Below are 18,832 nucleotides of genomic sequence, written 5' to 3' on the forward strand. Positions count from 1 at the left end.
TATTAGGGAGAGCACGTCTTGTGATGAGCACTGGGTGTTATACACAACTAATGAATCATTGAACACTACATCAAAAACTAATGATGTACTATATGTTGGCCAACTGAACATAATAAAAAAATCTTAAAAATTAAAAATAAATAAATAAATAAATAAATAAATAAATAAATAAAAATCACCTTGTGTTCTGCAATGGGTACTTCCAATTTGGGAGACACCACAATGGAGCAATTGCTGTGCTAAAGCACACCCTGCCCCCTGCCCGCCGCCTCCCCAGCCAGACTGGGATGGATGGAAAGTTACAGCGATCCTCTTCTGAACTTCAGTCTTGCTTCTCCAAGAAGCGTTCAGCATCTTCAACAGGTGCCCATGACACGGTAAATCAACAGACCTAAAGCAGGCTTCTTTCCTGTGCAGCAGCCCCCAGCAGGATTTAATTCCCCACATCGGTGGTTCTCCACCGGGTGAGTCCCCCTCCCAGGGAACATTTAGTGATGTCTGGAGACCTTGTCTATTATCACACCACTGGGGCTGCTGACATCTAGTGGGTAGGAGTCAGGGATGCTGCTGAGCATCCTACAATGCACAGGATGGTCCCCTACAATAAAGTATGATCCAGCCCCAATTGTTCCTCACACCAGAGGTGAGAAACCCTGGTTTAGGTCAATGAGACCTTGGCCCTTCAGACCAAAAACACTTGTTTTCCTCCCAACACCTCTCATCTTCCCTTAAACAGAAACTAATCCTTTCAAGGCAGGGAAACAGAACCTTCAGGACATTTTTAAAAATCAGAATCCTTGGGAATATATATAACCTCTAGCATGTTAAAGACCATTTTGAAATAAATTACTTGAGTCTAAAAGCTTTGTTACTGAGAAATTAATAATTGTGACATGCAATGAATAAATAAAATAATAACTGGTTCATAAATAGGTGACTATCGGAAATACTGATCTCTCCTTTTAGGAGGGTTTTACTGTTTCTTTGGAGAACATTCCACTTTGACAAAGAAGACAGAAAAAAGTTATGCCTTGGGATATGTAATAAGGATGCCTTTCCAGGACAGATGGGACGACTGGCAAAGCTCTAAACTCTAAATGGAGGCTTAGTATTTTTAAGGCACCTGACTGTGAGAAACGATGTCAGGTGAAACAAATCACACGTATGGAGAGAAGGCTGGTCGATGGTAAAGATGACCAGGCATCTTTAAGGAAACGCATTGAACCCAATAATCCATTCAGTGGATGCATTCCCAGATTCCATTTGGTCTAATGTAGACTTGGAGCATTTAATTTTATACTATTTCGTATTTAAGTAGAAAATATAATTTAAAATTTATCAGTGTACAGAGAGAAAAATGGCTAAGTTCTCCCATGAATATCCAGATGGTTGGAAGAAAACCACATCTTGGTAGTGTCTTTTGATTGCCAGCAACATAACAAAAACCCTGTGCCCCCGGCACCCCCAAATCATGGTCTATGCTGGCTGTGCTCTTGAAATGAAGGAAAGCCTTCTACAGTTCAACGATTAAGCACAAGGAAGCATTGTTAGCTAAATGAATCAGGCTATTAAAGAAAACAAGGCAATCGATCAGGTGTTTCTCTAAACATCCTCCTTCCCTGCACAACTGTTTTTGTGCATGATGTTTACCTCATGATTCCTCTACTGAAATAAAAATATTCTTCTGTGTGGCTCTGACTATCTGTGAGATAGAATCTAATTGTTTCTTTGGAGAGCTATCCTGAAAGCTTCCAAGGTGGGAATCATGGTGGAGCTATTTTTAACATCCCTGGTCTTTTAATAGCCCAGCTGTGCAGTGAGGCGAAGATGCTGGATTTGTACTGAAAGCCTGAGGCTACCGCGAGAACCCACCAGCCTCAGCTCCTGCCCTCAGGGGATCGGAGCAGCGGGGCTGGGGGATCAGAGCAGGGGGGCTGAGGCCTCAGCCCGGAGGCAGAGATGGAGTGCCTAATATTAGCACACTGAAGCAAGAAATAAATAGCAGGAATCTGCAGGCCATCTAGACATTCAATCTCAGAGGCATCCAATTTCAAAGTCAGAAGGCAGGAATTATTTAACAGAAAAAAAGTAAGATCTGCTGGCAGGGGAAAAACAAACACATCCGAACAAATGCAAATACGATTTAAAAACCAAAGGCAAAAAAAGGAAGACATAGGTGGCCCATCTGTGAAAGGCAATCAATAAAATATAATTAAAACCGGAATATGCAATAGGAAAACGTGGGAGGAAGCTGACGTCCAGCAAAATTAGGAAAATTCATCTCAAGGTGAGAAAGAAAGTAACCACATTTAATAAGCACACAGGCAAGAGTCACAGTGGAAAGGACAGTGGCTTGCAGAGTCAAAGGTCCGGGATGGCCATGCAAAGACAGGCTGAGTAGCACATCAAAGGACTGACTTTGACCTTCATGTCCCCCCTGCATGAAATATGGAGAATGACAATACCCAGCTTCCAGGATGGTTGTCATGACCCAGTGAGACCCATCCTGGAAGCAAGAGCCATTTCTATCAATCGCATAGTCTTGCACCAATTGCTGATGTTTGTGCAGGCACCTTTCTGAACACGGCACGTGGGTCATTTTCCCTCAGTGTCACAGCATCGCTGGAGGGTGGCACTACGGATCCCATCCGCCATCCCGGGTTTCAGAGAGGAAGCTGAGACCCCTCAAGAGGGAGTCATTTCCCTGAAGTCCCAAGGAGAATGAGGAATGGGTGCAGGCTGTGCGCTCGGGCCATCTGACATCTCAGCCCTGCTCAGCGTCGCCACACCAGGGCTTCTGGAATGCAGCGCCGTGGTGGTAAGCGAGGTGGACCATGGAGAGGGTGGACAGCCTTGTCACAATCATTCAGGCAGCAGGTGACAGCAGCCCGAATTGGGGCTCGGGGGATGGATGGGGAAGAGCTGGGGCTGATGGGAAATCACTGACAACAGAGCAAACCTGGTGACGGTCCAGAGAGAAATGAGACGAGGGGGTGGATGGTGAGGCCTGAGGGGCCAGCCTGAGTGACAAGGCACCACTGATAGAAACCAGACCCCTCAGAAAAAGTCAGGCTTGAAAGTGTGTGTGGGAGGTCGAGGGAGGAGGACCCCGTGGGTCTGGGGTTGAGTCTGAGGAGGGCCTGAGGCGTCAGCAGGGGGTCAGGGCCAAGTCCATGAAAGTGCCAGAGCTGAGGTGACAGGAGGGAAGGAAGGATCTGAAATCCAAACACTGAGAGGTGACAGCTCAGCACGAGTAACTGCTGTCAAAGCAGAGGGAAGCAGCAGGAGAGCAGTAAGATAGGAGCTCCCTGGGGGTGGGGGGGTGGGGAGGAGGGCCGGACTGGTCTCGGGAGAGCAGACACCATGCAGTGCTCTGTAAGCCAGATGAGAAGTGCTTCTAAAGAGACGAGGACAAAGAAAGAGCCCTGGAAATGAGTGGGAAGGATTCCACCAATAACCCCGGAGAAGAAGTTTCACGATACGAAGAGAAAGGAAGTGTAAGTAAATTGACATAGACCAACGTGTGGCAGTGATGAAGAAGATGAGGGAGGGGGGGAGGGGGAAAGGGAAGGGGGAGACAAACATATGGAAGCAGCAGCAAGGACTTACTAAATTTTTGCTTGTTAGGGACTGGATTTAAGATGAGACCTTGGAATCCCTGCTGATGAGAAGCCAAGGATGAAGGTGGAGGATGGAGGATGGCAGAGACAGAGGAAGACAAAAGGCTAGAAGCGTAAGACCCTGGAGGAGTAGAGAAGAGAGAGCATAATGAGGGTGGGGTTCACAGCAGCACTATTCACAACAGCTAAAAGGTGGAAACAGCCCTCAGTGGATGCACAAATAAACAAGATGTGGTGTCTCCATACAAGGGGATATTATTCAGGCATAAAAAGGCACAAAGCCCTGATACGTGCTACAACATGGATGAACCTTGAAAATGTGACGCTGAGTGAAAAAAGCCAGATACAAAAGGCCACATATCAAATAATTCAACTTACATGAAATGTCCAGAATAGGCAAATCTATAGAGACAGGAAGTAGATCAGTGGTGGCCTTGGGCTGGGGGGAGGAGGTAGCAGGGTCAGGGGACAACAGGTGGAGGATAGAGGGCTACTTTTTGGGGAGATGACAATGTTTTAAAATGGACTATGGTGATGGTCACACAACTCTGTAAATATTCTGAAAACCAGTGAATCATACACTTCGATGGTATGTGGGTTGTATCTCAACAAAGTTGTTATTAATAAAAAAAAATCTCCAGAGCCATCCACATCTCCCACCTCCACTCACACCACACACTCATCCCCCCCAAACAAGTGTTACCAGCAATACCTTCAATACATCCCAGATCCAAACTTCCACCACTGCCCACACCACAGTGCTCAAGCCGTGGTTCTCTTTTGCCTGGAGACTAATTTCCCCATTTTCCCTCCCTGTGTTTCTTCTTCACCAGGGTCCAGAGTGATATTTTCAAGAGAGAAGTCAGATGGCCTGCCCCACTTCACACCCTTGAACATCTTCCTGTCATCTTTGGATAAAACCCCTGTCCTTCCTCCATGGTCTGGTCCAGCTTCCTTCCCAGCGCCAAGTCTCATCCACTGGTACTGTGCCTGTATTCCTATCTCAGGACCTTTGCATGTACCATTCCCTCTGCCTAGATGCTATTCTCCACAATAGGCACATTGCTCACAATGTGTATCATTTTGTTCAGGTCTCTACACAAGTACTTTCCCTTCAGAGAAGCCCCATCTGATCACCCTACCTGTAATCATGCTCCCATTTCTCTTGATCTCATCACCTGTTTTATTTCTTTATTGCACTTATCACTGCCTGACCATTTTCCTTGACTACACACACACACACACACACCAAGGAACACACATGTGCACATTGTTGAATCATCTCCCTCACTAAAATGTGGCCTCCATGAACACAGGGACTTAGCTGTTTCACAGATGTATTCCCAGCACCTGGAAAATGCCTGGCACATAGTCAATATTCAACAAGCAATTTTTGAATGAATGAGTGATCTTCATACAACCCCTTATTTTAAAGATGAGGACACCCGAGAGCTGAAAGGTGGGTCACATGACTAGTAAGCAGAAGGGGCTGGATTGAAATCCTGAGCGGCAAGTTACAGTTCAGTTTGTCCCCTGGTCCCGGGTGGTGAGCAGGTGAACAGCTTCGTGGGCAATGTGTTCGCAGCCCATCAGAGAGGGCCACACCTCCCGCTCTGTTCATAACTAATGTAAAATTCACAAACCATGGATATGTTGCAGTAAATATGTACTCTGACCCAAAGCTGGTGTGACACAGAGTGAAGAGGCCTGAAATCCTGTGTCTCCCATGAGCTTGCAGACCTTGGTCAAATCCTTCAGCCTCCCAGGGTCACCCTTGCTTCCCGTGCCCCATGTCCAGAGACGAGCCCTGAGGTGCCTTCCACTCTGAACCTCTGAACTAAGCCACTTGCCAAAAAAAAGGCATTCACCTGCTTGAACATTGACTTCCTGAGGTGAGTGAGGATGGTGTGAGCACCTACAGCCCATCCTACTCAGGACGTGTCTCCAGGAGGAGGTGACTCCAAAAGGTGACCCTCTTCTAACTCACTGCTCGGAGGTATCTGGACACCTACTTGAGCAACACTCAGTGTTTAAGGGTAGAGCGGGGACAGGAACACACACTACGTTCTCTGTGCCTCAGAAATGAAGAGGTTTTTTTGTTTGTTTGTTTGTTTGTTTGTTTTAAGGGGCCGAAATGCCCAATAAGCTAGAACAATGAAGCACTCTGAAGTTGAAAAATGCTTTGCTCAATGTTAATAATATTTTGGCAGTGACAGTTTTGAAGATCTATCACAGCTATTCTTTTCAGAAAAAGTAATAGCTCCTTTGAGGAAAAATTATATTCTCAACATTAGAAGGCTTTGATAAAATAAATCCTGATTAAAGAAGCTACATTTCAATGTAATCACATATTCTGTGTCTATGAATATGCGAGGCACGGGGCTTGGCACTGACAGGGGACGGAGAAATAAAGAGTAATAGAATGTAATGGTGGTAAACACTGAATAAACAGTAGCTATTTGTGTGTGTGTGTGTGTGTGTATACACGCGCGTGTGCAGGGAGCAGCTTATTGAGAGGCGGAGCTAGAAGCTAGAAGGGGGAGGGGCTTGCCCTACTGGGAATGAGAACTGAGAAGGTAGAACCCTGCTTAAGAGAACAGCAGGAAGAAGTCAGAAAGTAGACGAGCAAAGAGCGAGGGCACCAGGGTGACCTTTCCTAAATCTCTTCTAGCTCGGATTAGGATCTGTTCTAGAGCATGAGGACGAATGGAGGCCATGGTGAAGGGAAGCACACAGACCCAGCTCTGCAAAAGGCAAGGAAGGAAAGCTGCTGGGAGTTGGGGAGACCCTGACAGAGGCAGGACTGGCAATCACCAGACTGTCCCTGAATCTAAGTAGAATTATCAAAATTCATACTCTTGTAATGCAACTCCCTGGCCCTGATGCCAACTGAGAGTCGAAGTATTTTGTATTGTTATTGCTATTTTTAGAAGTCCCATGGAGTATCCTACATACATATATGTGCCGCCTAGGCAGGATGTGCTATTGACATGGAAGATGTTAAGCCCTCTTAGATGATAAAGGTGAAATTTTTTTCCCCACTAAGAAGCAAAAATAGTTACTTACGCTTCTGAAAATTTCAAATCAATAGTTAAATCATGACAGTGCAGAAATGCCTGAGAGCACAGTTAAAAGTGTATTAGGCATCCAGTCATTCCTAATTCTGTCGGTAGCTTTTTAGAAGGAGGGACACAGTATAAAGTTTCACATACTCCATATTTACACATATGGGGTACTTTCAAAGAAGAAGAAAAATAAAATTATAGTAAATGATGAAATTAGATCCCTATCTCAAACAACATATACACAAAAATAAAATTCATATTAAGTAAAGATTGGCAAAAACCACATTTTTAAATGCTGAGTGGAAAATATAGGTTAATATCTTTTAGCTCTTCAGGCAAAGAAATATTTTCTTAAATGGGTATAAAATGTAATAACTAGAGAAGTAAAGTTTGCAAAACATAATAAGAATGTCCATTCATCCAAAGACCCCTCAAAGTGACAATTTACAAACTTGGAGAAAATACTTGCAATTCACACAACAGACAGATGGTTAGTATCAAAAAGAAACAAAGGATTCTTACCAACCAACAAGAACACACACACATACACACACAGGAACAAAGGATAGAAAGACAGTATTTCATAGAAAAGACACACACAGCTAATAAACACATGAAGAGGAGCTCAGTGTCATTAGAGAACCACAAAGTACAGAAACCACCATGAGACACCTTTTTACACCCATTTAGTTAGGAAAAATTAAAACCTCTGACACTACAAAACCTTGAAGATGATATGAATTCACAAAACCAATTATGCATCACATGTGGGAGGACTTATTAGCGCAAAACCACTTTGCGAAAGAGGCTGGCGTGACCTCCTATAAGTGATCCATTACATATCCTATGTTCCAGCAATTCCACTCAGAGGTGGATACCTAAAACAGTTTCTAATACATATACAACAGAAGACATAACACAGATGTGTATCAGTCCCTGTCCACGGGGGTGTAGATGAATGGAATTTTATATAGCAGCCCAAAAGAATGAACTCAAACAATATGGATGCATCTCATGAAAAAAGGAAGCACCAGAGAACTACATGCACGACACCATAACAGCATTCACACATGCTGCTGTTTTTATAAATTGAAAATAATTAGAGCAAAACTAAATGCTTCTACAAAAACATTTAAATATTAAAACTTTATAAAAAGGAAAACAAACGACTGATCAACTCAAGATTCAGAGTGATTGTCACCCCTAGATGACAATCACTACTTATGGGGCTGAACTTCTGGTTTTGATGTTGGTTTCACCAGTGATTATTACATTATTAAAATAGCTAAGTAAATATATAAAAGCAGGATATGGACAAAATGAAAGAGCGTCACCAACCACGCATTATGACCATTCCAATTCTGTACACATGAGTTCCTTTAATAAAATGGAGAAATGCCCTTTGACAACAGACTTGGGTAAAATATCAAACTGAAGTCATTTTAGTCCAAACAATGACAAGCTGCACCCACTGACCTGACTGAGACTATTTATAGAAGGTTCTTTATTTGTTCTGACATTACTCATAAAAGAGAAACTGAAGACATCTTAAGGACCCATCACTAGAGGAATGGTTTAAAACATGAGGCTATGTTCACATGCTTTCATTAATTCATCTTATCAACACCTTGAGTAAGTGCCCATGATTTGTCAGACCCTGTGAGATACAATGATGAGCTAGACTGATTCAGGCCCCGCTCCCATGAGGTTAACGCTGATGGGGAAGACAGGCAGTAATCAGAAGACCACACATGTAAATGCACACTGAAAACAGAGGCAGGGTGTCAAGGGAAGGAGCACACAGTTATGAAAGAGGAAAAGGGAGAGAGACTAGCAGCATTTAGTGAGGCTTCCAGAGGACAGGGGGCATTTCATAGAGGCCTGAAACAAAAACCTGGGGGTAGTTACCCAGGCCAAAGGGAAGCAGGAGAAAGAGCCATCCAGGCCCAAAGAAGAGAGGTGGGCCCTGCAGCAGAAAGAGCTCACTCGGGCTGTCAGGGACATGAAAGACCAAGGTGGCCAGGCCCAGAGCAAGACGGACAGTGGAGTGAGATGGGGCTGGAAAGGCAGGCGAGCGACAGATCATGGACCAAAGAGCAATGGAGAGAAGGGATTGAAGGAGGAAGGCAACTACATCAGATCTGCATAGGAAAACGATCACCTGCCACCAGGTGGAGAAGGGAGGTTATGGGGACAAAAGTGAGGGCTCAGTTTGGCACAATCACTTTGGTTCAGCATGCAGCACAGTCAGGAGTGCATGGACAAGCAGTGGGAGGTGACCTCAGCAGCGCAGACAAGGGGCAGAGGCAGCTGGCCTAGGGGTGGCGGCCGTGGGGCTGCAGAGAGGGTGCTGGATTTGACAGGTCTCTAGATGGTAAAATGAAGAATCCTTGGAGGTAGAAGGGGTGTGGACAGAGAGGGAGAGGGAGGCACCTCGGATGACTTGCAAATGTCTGGCTTATAGAAACAGATGGAACACTGGAAGCTGAGCAGAGTGGGAAGGGGGCATGATGAGCTCCATTTTGCAAATGGCTGAGCTTAAGGTGGCCTGGGACATCCAAATGCGGATGCCAAGTAAACAGTAGGTGAGTGAGTTTGGAGGGAGTCTGACCTGGAGATACAAGTTTAGGAGACACACTGTGAAACTGTTAAAATGAATGAGGCAAATCCATACATATTGACATGAAAGGCTGTCTATGATCTACTGGTAAATATACTTGGAATAAAGCAAGTTATAGAACAGTATGTATAATATAATCACTTTTTTCAAAAGGCATATAGAAAAATACTGAATCATCTGGTGTGCAAGAGAAATACACACACTTGCACATAGAACACACACACATACACACACACACACCGGTCTAGAAAGAATATACCAGATTATTAACCTGCCCCTGTGACTGATGCTTTGGGTTGGGAGAGATGAGTGAAGAACTCTCACCTTTTGTCTATAAACTTTTGCACCACTGGATCCTATTTCTTATAATGAGCACTTCATGACTCCAGCTGCCCCTTCACTCCATCCCTCTGGCCTTCCCCAACTCCTACCTCATCCTGAATCCCCACGCAGAGGCAGATGTTGGCAACAGGATGAGAGAAAAGGAAAGGTGATGCCAATTTTGCATGCTATTTGATAGTAAAAAAGGAGGAACTTGGTGTTGACTTTTAAGCTGTATCAAAATAGCTGTGTCAGAATGTTCACTGGTAACTGCCATTCCTTCTCCTTGAGTGTTAACAATCGAGTTGGCTAAACAGTAAGTCAACTAAGATGACTGCAGAGCACAGAAGTTTGGGGGCACTGGCTTGCACTCTCCTACTGGTCGCCCATTGGGATCCGAGGATTCAAAAGTCTCATGTAATACCCACCAATCCCCCACACTGATCTAGGAACGTTGAAGACCCCCCGCCCATTGTGGAAAACAGTGTACCAAGAACTTGGCCTAATGAACATACACAAACCAAAGGAAATTAACATAAACGGAAAGATGAGGTGGCTTTATTTAGCAACCTGCATAGATTATCCTGGATTTTTCTTGTTACTGAGCATAATCACCCAGCACAGTCCCAGTCCACACTCGGCACATATTTGCACAACTGTTTCTGAAATGTCCAGACCTCTATTTGACCAAGCATATCATTACCCCAGAACAAAAATGGTGGACCGCGAAGGCAGAAGCATCCTGATGTCAGAAAGCCAGCCAAGGAACAGGATATCTATCCCCATGTGAATTTCCCTCTTCCATTCCCAGGCCTATGACTCACAGCCTGAGGGAATCAAATGAGATCTTAAAGTTGCCTTGCCTTGAAGCTGAACAATGTATCACCTAGCCACCCTTACTTAGTAAGTGTATCTTCGACAGAGAGATATATGATAACTAATCTATGCAAATCATACCAGGAGGACAGACGCAGGTGAAATTGCTCCCATCTTGCTTCTCATTTGCGTCCACACAACCGGCATTGTTCTGACAGGGCTTCCGCTGGCAGGCATCAAATTCTTCACAGAAAGTACCCACGTACGGATCCTCACAGGTACAGGAAAACGTTGCCTAAAACACAAACATACCATCTGTGTTGCATGAGTCCTCTAAAATGTATGCTCAGGCTGTGAATCTCAAAGTTCCAAAGCACCGCTCCCAATACCGAATGCTTGAATCGCATCATTTATATTTTGATCTGATTAAAGTCATAGCTTTGAGAGAAATGGTGTGCATTTCCTTACACTTTAATTTTCAAACATTTATTTTTCTCATTCTTTCTTTGATATTTATCCCAGCCATCTTTCCTTTTTGCTAAAATAAAAAGTGGAAAAGACAACTATGTTTTACACAAAAATGAAGTTTTGCTGGCCTGACATGGAAATGACCATTTTGCTAGAGCAGATATATTGTGCTCCAGCCATTAAATGAGATGTCACACCAACTAAGATCCTGCAGCATAGATAGCACTCGTCCAATGTCCTGCTCTGACCACCTTCCAGAGCATCGAGAGAATTTACTGAATCCCCCTGTAAATTAGCCTCGATGTCAATGTACAGCTATGCAGACGAACTGAGTGCAAGGGAAAATAAAGAGTGTAATTCTAGTAAGCATCCTGTTTGGCTTATGGTATTCCTGTAATCTTAGTGAAAGACCATAACTCAGTCCCAGAGCACTGCATTTGGTTGGAAGCTTCTTCATTCCTGAGATAGTTGTAAAATCCAAATAAAACTGAGCCTTCCTGCTCTCTTCACTCCTTAATCCCTGAGGGTGGTGACCATCTAAAAACAAACAACAACAACAACAAAAACACACCAAAAAAACACTAATCTGGTCCCAAACCCTGTGTGAAGCAATGTAGGTTGTTACTGCAGATCTTCATGAAGAGGGGTATGGAGGAAGCAAAGGAGAATGGCATAAACAAAACTTAATACTTAAAACACTTGATTATCTTGGGTTTTCCAGATAAAACAAAATCCCCCAAAATTGTATATCAATTGCAAATAATGATAACATCCCCCCCCCCTACCCTTCTCCAGCCCTCATGTTTGCTTTGTTGGCTCTTCTAGAGTAAGCTTGATTTCAAAGGGAGATCTGTAGAATTTATCACTAAGGAGAAAGCTGGAATGAGGACTGAATTTTATCAAATGCCATTTTAGCTTCTTGAAAAACAATAATCTATTTCTTTTTGTCTTTGACCTAGCAATATGTGAATGTTTAGATGCCCTAGTCCTCACTCAACCTTGTATTCTTGGAAGGAACACCCACAGAGGCATTATGCAAAATTGTATTATGGACGCATTCTATTTGTAGCCATACTTCTAGTGCTTTCCATCTAACTTGCCCCATCCCCACCAGACCCCTTTTCTAAGAAAAACTGTCCCTTGCACAATTAGATCATAGCTTATACTCTAACAGGATGCCCCCAAAGTGACTAAACCAGGAGTGGATGGACCCATGACCTTAGCAACCAAGCAAGAGACCCGTCAAATGTGGGGCGCCTGGGTGGCTCAGTCGGTTAGGCGACTGCCTTCGGCTCAGGTCATGATCCTGGAGTCCCGGGATCGAGTCCCGCATCAGGCTCCCTGCTCGGCAGGGAGTCTGCTCCTCCCTCTGACCCTCCCCCCTCTCATGTGCTCTCTGTCTCTCTCATTCTCTCTGTCTCAAATAAATAAATAAAATCTTTAAAAAAAAAAAAAAAAGAGACCCGTCAAATGTGACATTTAGCTTGACCAAACTGCCAGGTTTTGTGTAGGTATGTTTTTGTTGAGGGAACAGGAGAAATCCTTGTAATCTGCATAATCAATTCTTAAGTTTAAGAACACATTCTTAGAAACCAGAACAAGTGGAATAAAAGCAATGGCTTTTCTTCTTAAGAGTTAAATTTTCTGCCTTCTCTTTCCATCCTTTCTCACATGTCTTTTTGGCAAATGGAAATTCGCTCTGCCTGCTAGCAATTCTTGACTCCCTATGTGCTTTTTCAGGATAACGTGAGGTGGTTTTTTTCCTTTTGTTTGTGTTTGCAGGACTTTGTAGTTCAAAGCTGGGAGAAGCCGCATCAAGGCTGTTAGAAAGGCAGCTTTTTAAATAGGAAACTCTTCCTCTAGAACTATATTCTAAGGAAAATCTCATCCTTGCCCAACGTGCAACAGAGTACACCTTTGATATTTGCAGGGACTTGTCTGGAGCCCTTTGTGCATCTGCAGATCTGTGACTGCCTTTGAAATGTAAACACTGTGTGGGCAAAATGGGCCTCAGCATCATAATAAATTACTATGTGTCATTATTTTTGGCAGTTGTCCTCTGAAATTTACTTGGTTTGCATCCAGCAGTTCCATATTGCAGATCAATTTCTTTGGCTGTTTGGGGGATGCATTTTGCATACAATTCATCTGTTATGTTCCATGGAAAATACGTTGCTTGTGGAAATAAATTATTAAAAACACCAAATCAAATATCTTCAAGTTAGCTTTTATTAAATCTAAAGCTAAAACAGAAGCCACACATTTGGTTTTGCTTTGTTTTAAGCCAGAACATTGAAAGAAACTTTAAGAAACTGTTGAAACAATTGTTTTTGACCAAGCAAAACATGGAATTGATTCTTAAACTTTGATTGATTGATAAGGAAGATTCACAAGTGTTTACATACACATGACCATAAAATCTACTTAAGTTTTTATGTATTCTGTATCATATGGTCCATAAAGTTAGATTTCTTCCTGTCTATTTTCTAAGAACAATGAGCTTTCCTACACTATTAAGAGGTTTGTTTTAATATTAAGCTTCAAGACTTGATTTGTAAGAAGCCATGAATATTTACTAGGAAACTATCTTGTTAGCATCTTTTTTTTTTTAAGATTTTATTTATTTGACAGAGAGAGACACAGCAAGAGAGGGAACGCAAGCAGGGAGAGTGGGAGAGGGAGAGGGAGAAGCAGGCTTCCCGGCGAGCAGAAAGCCCGATTTGGGGCTCGATCCCAGGACCCTGGGATCATGACCTGAGCCGAAGGCAGATGCTTAACGACTGAGCCACACAGGTGCCCCTGTTGTTAGCATCTTTGTTGTGGAAAACTGTGATCACTGAAAGTTGTAAACGTTATACCAACCTTAATAAGTTTAACCCACTATGGCAGCACTAATCTAGGTCCAATTGACTTAACGAGCATAAAAGCCAAAATGGACTTACTTAAAATTAGTAGCTTAGCGGGGCAGGGTGCCTGGGTGGCTCAGCTGGTTGAGTGTCTGACTCTTGGTTTTGGCTTAGGTCATGATCGCAGGGTCTAGAGATCAAGCCCCACATCAGGCTCCCCGCTCAGCACACAGTTGGCTCTGCCCCTCTCCCCCCATCCAATGCTTGCGCGCTCTCTCTCTCTCTTTAAAATAAATAAATCTTAAAAGTAGCTACTAATTTTCCTTGCTATTTCCTTGCAAAGCTATTTCCTTGCAAAATTATTGTATATTTACATGTAAAAGTATTTTTTTTAGGAAAATGCAAAGTGACTCTCAGAGATTAATCTTAAAACCCAATGCAGAATCTCAATTTTCCCCAACAGCTTGATGTCCAATATTCCATTTGTACATTAATGGAACTTTCTCGGTGATGGGAAGCTCACTTTGAAAAGCTGCAGGTTTAAAAAGTTTCAGTCACACCTGCATTCGTATGACATCCATATGACAAATATTGACTGAGCACCTACTATGTGCCAGGCACTGTTCTAGGACCTGGAAACACAAGAATGAACAAGACTGGCTCTTAGAAATGATAAACTAGTGCTGGCTGATGATAAATAAAATGAACAGGTAAATAATGTAGTAAATGAGATGATAAATGCCATGGGGAACAATAAGTCGGGAAGGGGAAGAGAGGGACCCTATAAGAATCAAGCCCATTAAACCTCCTATTGTGTTTACCGTTAGGATGCTGGAGAGAACATTCTATGCCACACATTATTTTGTGCCTCCTTTATAAAGTCCTCCCCAAGAAAAGTCACTCATTTAAGTGCCAGTAAAAGTTTTGTTAGTCATGAGAGCTGATGTCTTGTCCTCATGAACAATGCAGATGGGACTGCCCTTTTTTTTCCTCCTTTTTGATTTGGTTGCGACATGCTCAGAGTCTACAGGAAGTTCAGCTTTAACAGCTATCTCGAGCTCTGTGATCTCTATGTGTCCTCTTCCTAATTTGGATGTTGCATTCTAATTTATGTCTTCTCTGACTGGGACTTATGTTTTTGTACTTTTTAATATTTCAATACTTTATGAAATATGGAGTCAGATGTGTGATAAGTAAGTCCAAATTCCCCAGCATGGCACACAAGGCCCTTGACAATCTGGCCCATCTCACTTTTTCTGTTTCATTCTCTGCACCTGTCACTTCTCAGTAAAGCCTAATCGTCACAAACAAATCATCCCACAGAGACGCGTTTTCTGAGGAGCTTTATTTCTCTCTTTCAGGGTCAGAATTCATCCATTCTATCTTACTCTCTCCCTTAAACAAAGTATACAGAAAATACATTTATCTCTTGTTGGTGTCCCTGTGACATCAGTAAGAACATAAAAGCCCCAGCTGACTAGACACTGAATCTCATTGTTTATAGAGCTTGCTGACATTGAATTATCTCATTAATCTTCACCACATCTGTCAGGTGGCTGTTATCCCATCCATTATAGGAATTGAGAATAGACTCAACAGGGAGGTCAGATACATTTTGGAAGGTGTCCCAGCCAGCAAGTATAAGGTCAAGGCTTAAATCTGTATCATCGATTCCAAACCTTTCCCACGCATAGCTGAATATTGTCCTATCGTCACTGCATTGGTCTGTGTACCAGAGATGCACGCGGGGGCGCCCTTCACCCTGACTCTAAAATAACCCCAACAACTGTGGTATTTTGGTTCTTGCTCCAGATCATGTGGTTTGTCTACCTCTGCTTTTAAGGTCTGGCTGCCTTCCTTATCGGCATCACTGACTATCCTTTTGGTTCATTGATTCTAATTTCTTTTAGTCTTAAGAATAATACCAAATTTATTCAAATACGGTTTCAAAATAGAGTAAAAATATCCTTCCTGAGAGTTGAAAGTATCTCTTGTACATAAAGTGCCTAATCACTCATGAAAAGACTTGAAAACCTTGATTGGACGATTTTTCACCAGGACTGGAGGTCCTTGACGTTTGGGACTTCAGTTACTCATACATAATAGATGCTCGACTGTTCATTGAATTAAGCTGACTTCATAAGGGGCTGCTTGAAGACAACCTTCAAGGAGAGTCCTGTGAAGGTAAGGGGTCCTCTTCCCCTATTTCCTTGTCTATCTCTGAGGATCTTGTGTTTTGCTAAGACAGCTTCATAGTGACTCACACATTCTTCATCCACACATTCTTACTAAAGGGGATACTGGAACAGAATTTGGAGGGCAATTCCCAAGCCAGAAGGTGAGTAACGGGCCCCTAAACCTCTAAAATGGAAAGATTATCTGAGCCTCTCCTGGCTAAAGGACTCTCCGGGCCAATTTCCATTTCCACCAGGGGCCAGCCTGCTTCCAAACAATGTCTGGGCTATTCGTAGTTCAATGTATGAACATCTGCAAGATCAAAACTCTAGCTAATGAATCAATAATTGTTGGAGACAGGTGACATAGACATGGTGGTTTGCCAAATTACTCTCACTTGGATATGTGCTTGAAATTTTCCACAATACGAAATTATGTGGCTTTTATTTTAAGCATCTGGCTAAGTCCCAAGAAAGGAAAGTGAAAACTTCGGAAAATGAGACTCACACTCCGCATGTGGGTCCAACTCCTCCCTGTGGGATCCGCTTAGCACCTTTCCTGCAGCGATGTTGTAGAGAACCTTGTGAGCGCATCACTGAGCCTCCCCCGGTGTAAAGTCCCACTCCAGAAACTTCTTTCATCTCCAAGTGCCAGGAAAAGCTCTGCTTGCCCAACAGAACTGACTGCTTGCTTTCTCAGGTGGGCAAAAAGAATCACGTAACTGAGCATAGTTCCCTCTAAACAGCAGAGTCTTCTTGAAGCTCAGCCATCTCTGTGCCAGGGGAAGGCTTGGCTGCCTCTCAGCTTCCCCAGCATGCCAAGGTCACGAGCAGGACACACCCAGCCCAGGCCTCTGCGAGGAGAACAATTCCTGCTTACAGAGCCTATGGGTAAATATTCAGAAGACTTCTCTAAACGAGTTCTCTAGATACCTGCAGGTTCAAGACGTAGAGTCTTGTTTCCCAGCAATAGAAAGCTCTGTCGTCTTTCTGCTCTTAGTTAATTAAGGAGAGCTCCAAGTGCTTGTTCATGAAGATGATTCCCTGAGTAGGGGCTTTCTGCAGACCCTTTTGCTGAGAGCTTACATTGTCTTAAGCAGACTTTCAAAAGAGAATGCAGTGAGTCCCCACTGTCTCATGTAACAATGCAGGATCACTCAGATTCCAGCCTGAGCTGTCCCATCACCCCAAAATGCACTGACCCTGAATCCGTAGAGATGGGAGCCCACAGAAGCCCCATCCTGGCAAGGACCTCAGCCAAGGACCTATTATTCCAGCTCCTAGGAACCCAGCCGGGTGGTCGTCTGGGTCTGAAATCACATAGCTGATGTTAGGAGTAGGTAGTCAGGGCCAGGGTCCCCAACAAGAAAATATGGAGTCAGGACAGCTAAGATAAAACAGCACTAACATCTTGTTTTGCAGCTTAGACAGGACCACACTGACATTCTGCTTTGCAGCCTTTGCAGAAATGACTTCTGCAAAACGTCCTAAAATAAGACAACTTGGGGCGCCTGCATGGCTCAGTTGTTAAGCGCCTGCCTTCAGCTCAGGTCATGATCCCAGGGTCCTGGGATCCATCCCACATTGGGCTCCCTGCTCAGCAGGAGGCTTGCTTCTCCCTCTCCCACTCCCCCTGCTTGTGTTCCCTCTCTCGCCGTGTCTCTGTCAAATAAATAAATAAAATCTTTAAAAAATAAAAAATAAAATAAGACAATTAACCACAAAGCATTTGTCAATATCACGGGAAAGGGGCAATTAAAACCCAAGCCCCCAGATGGCCAAAAAGGATCATCAGCACAGAGACATTAACCCAATAGGTAGACAGATACATGCCCAAAGCCCTGATTGGCACGATTCAGCACACCCTGACTGCTGAAGATAGTTCTGCTCATAAAACCCCCTAAACTTAGAAACTCCAGGGGCAACCCACTCAGGGCTCCCTCTTTCTCCAGGAGCTTTATACTCTTGCTAGACTTCAGACTTTGCTTTGCTGGCCCCACTCTTCATCTGGTATACTCTTCATTCTTCGAAGCAGCATGACCAAGAACCACAGGCACTAAGGGGACAAAAATCCTGTAACACTGACAGACACTAAAACCTAGATAAAAAGGAGTCATCAGAGCACACATTTTCTTTTTTTTTTTAGATGAGTTCTTTTTTTTTATTATGTTATGTTAATCACCATACATTACATCATTAGTTTTTGATGTAGTGTTCCATGATTCATTGTTTGCGTGTAACACCCAGTGCTCCACGCAGAACGTGCCCTCTTGAATACCCATCACCAGGCTAACCCAGCCCCCCACCCCCTCCCCTCTAGAACCCTCAGTTTGTACATTTTCATTTGATTCAGCACAGGTGAGCTATAACGAATGGGCCAGAAGACCAATCTAGCATGGTCTTTTAGGCAGGTAGAAGTTAGCCTTTTACTAAAATCCCAGATTTGGTATTTCAAGAGACAGAAATGATTATCTGGATATAAAATTTAAGAGACTATCTGAGAATTCTTGTTATGATGTGAAAATCCCTACACATGCCTCTTCCTGGGCCCAGGCCACACAGGGACCCCTGGAGCCCACCCAGAGAGACGAAGTTTTGCCCCCTGCTGGGAACACAGTAAATTACCTCAAAGGAAAACTCACTCTGAATTACATTTTTTAAATTCTTGTCTGTCAGCCGAGTCATTCACTACACATGTAATTTAAACAACATGTTCGCATTGCTTATGGCTTATAATCTTAGTCCCCATTAACCTTAAACACACTATCCCTCTTCTGTTTGGATTCATTAATTGCAAATATAACAGCTTATAAAAAAAAGTAAGCTTAGACAACATGCAGATCATCTAAATATGAAATTCAAAACTTGACATTCAGGAATTCCTAGAATTCATTTCTTTGGC

At 43.4% G+C, this 18,832-nt stretch overlaps 1 protein-coding gene across 1 annotated transcript in view; it reads right to left on the reverse strand.

Annotated features, from left to right (window-relative positions):
* DNER (delta/notch like EGF repeat containing) overlaps nt 1-18,832 on the reverse strand; it is a 299,636-nt gene that overhangs the window by 96,209 nt on the left and 184,595 nt on the right. Inside the window, exon 6 of the mRNA XM_064587206.1 lies at nt 10,584-10,737. Coding sequence (XP_064443276.1) covers nt 10,584-10,737 — 154 coding nt within the window. The remainder of the gene's footprint in view (nt 1-10,583; nt 10,738-18,832) is intronic.

This window comes from Mirounga angustirostris, unplaced genomic scaffold (assembly GCF_029215605.1).
Source record: "Mirounga angustirostris isolate CCGP_5_RB_7025 unplaced genomic scaffold, mMirAng1.0.hap1 SCAF_3, whole genome shotgun sequence".
NCBI lineage: Eukaryota > Metazoa > Chordata > Mammalia > Carnivora > Phocidae > Mirounga > Mirounga angustirostris.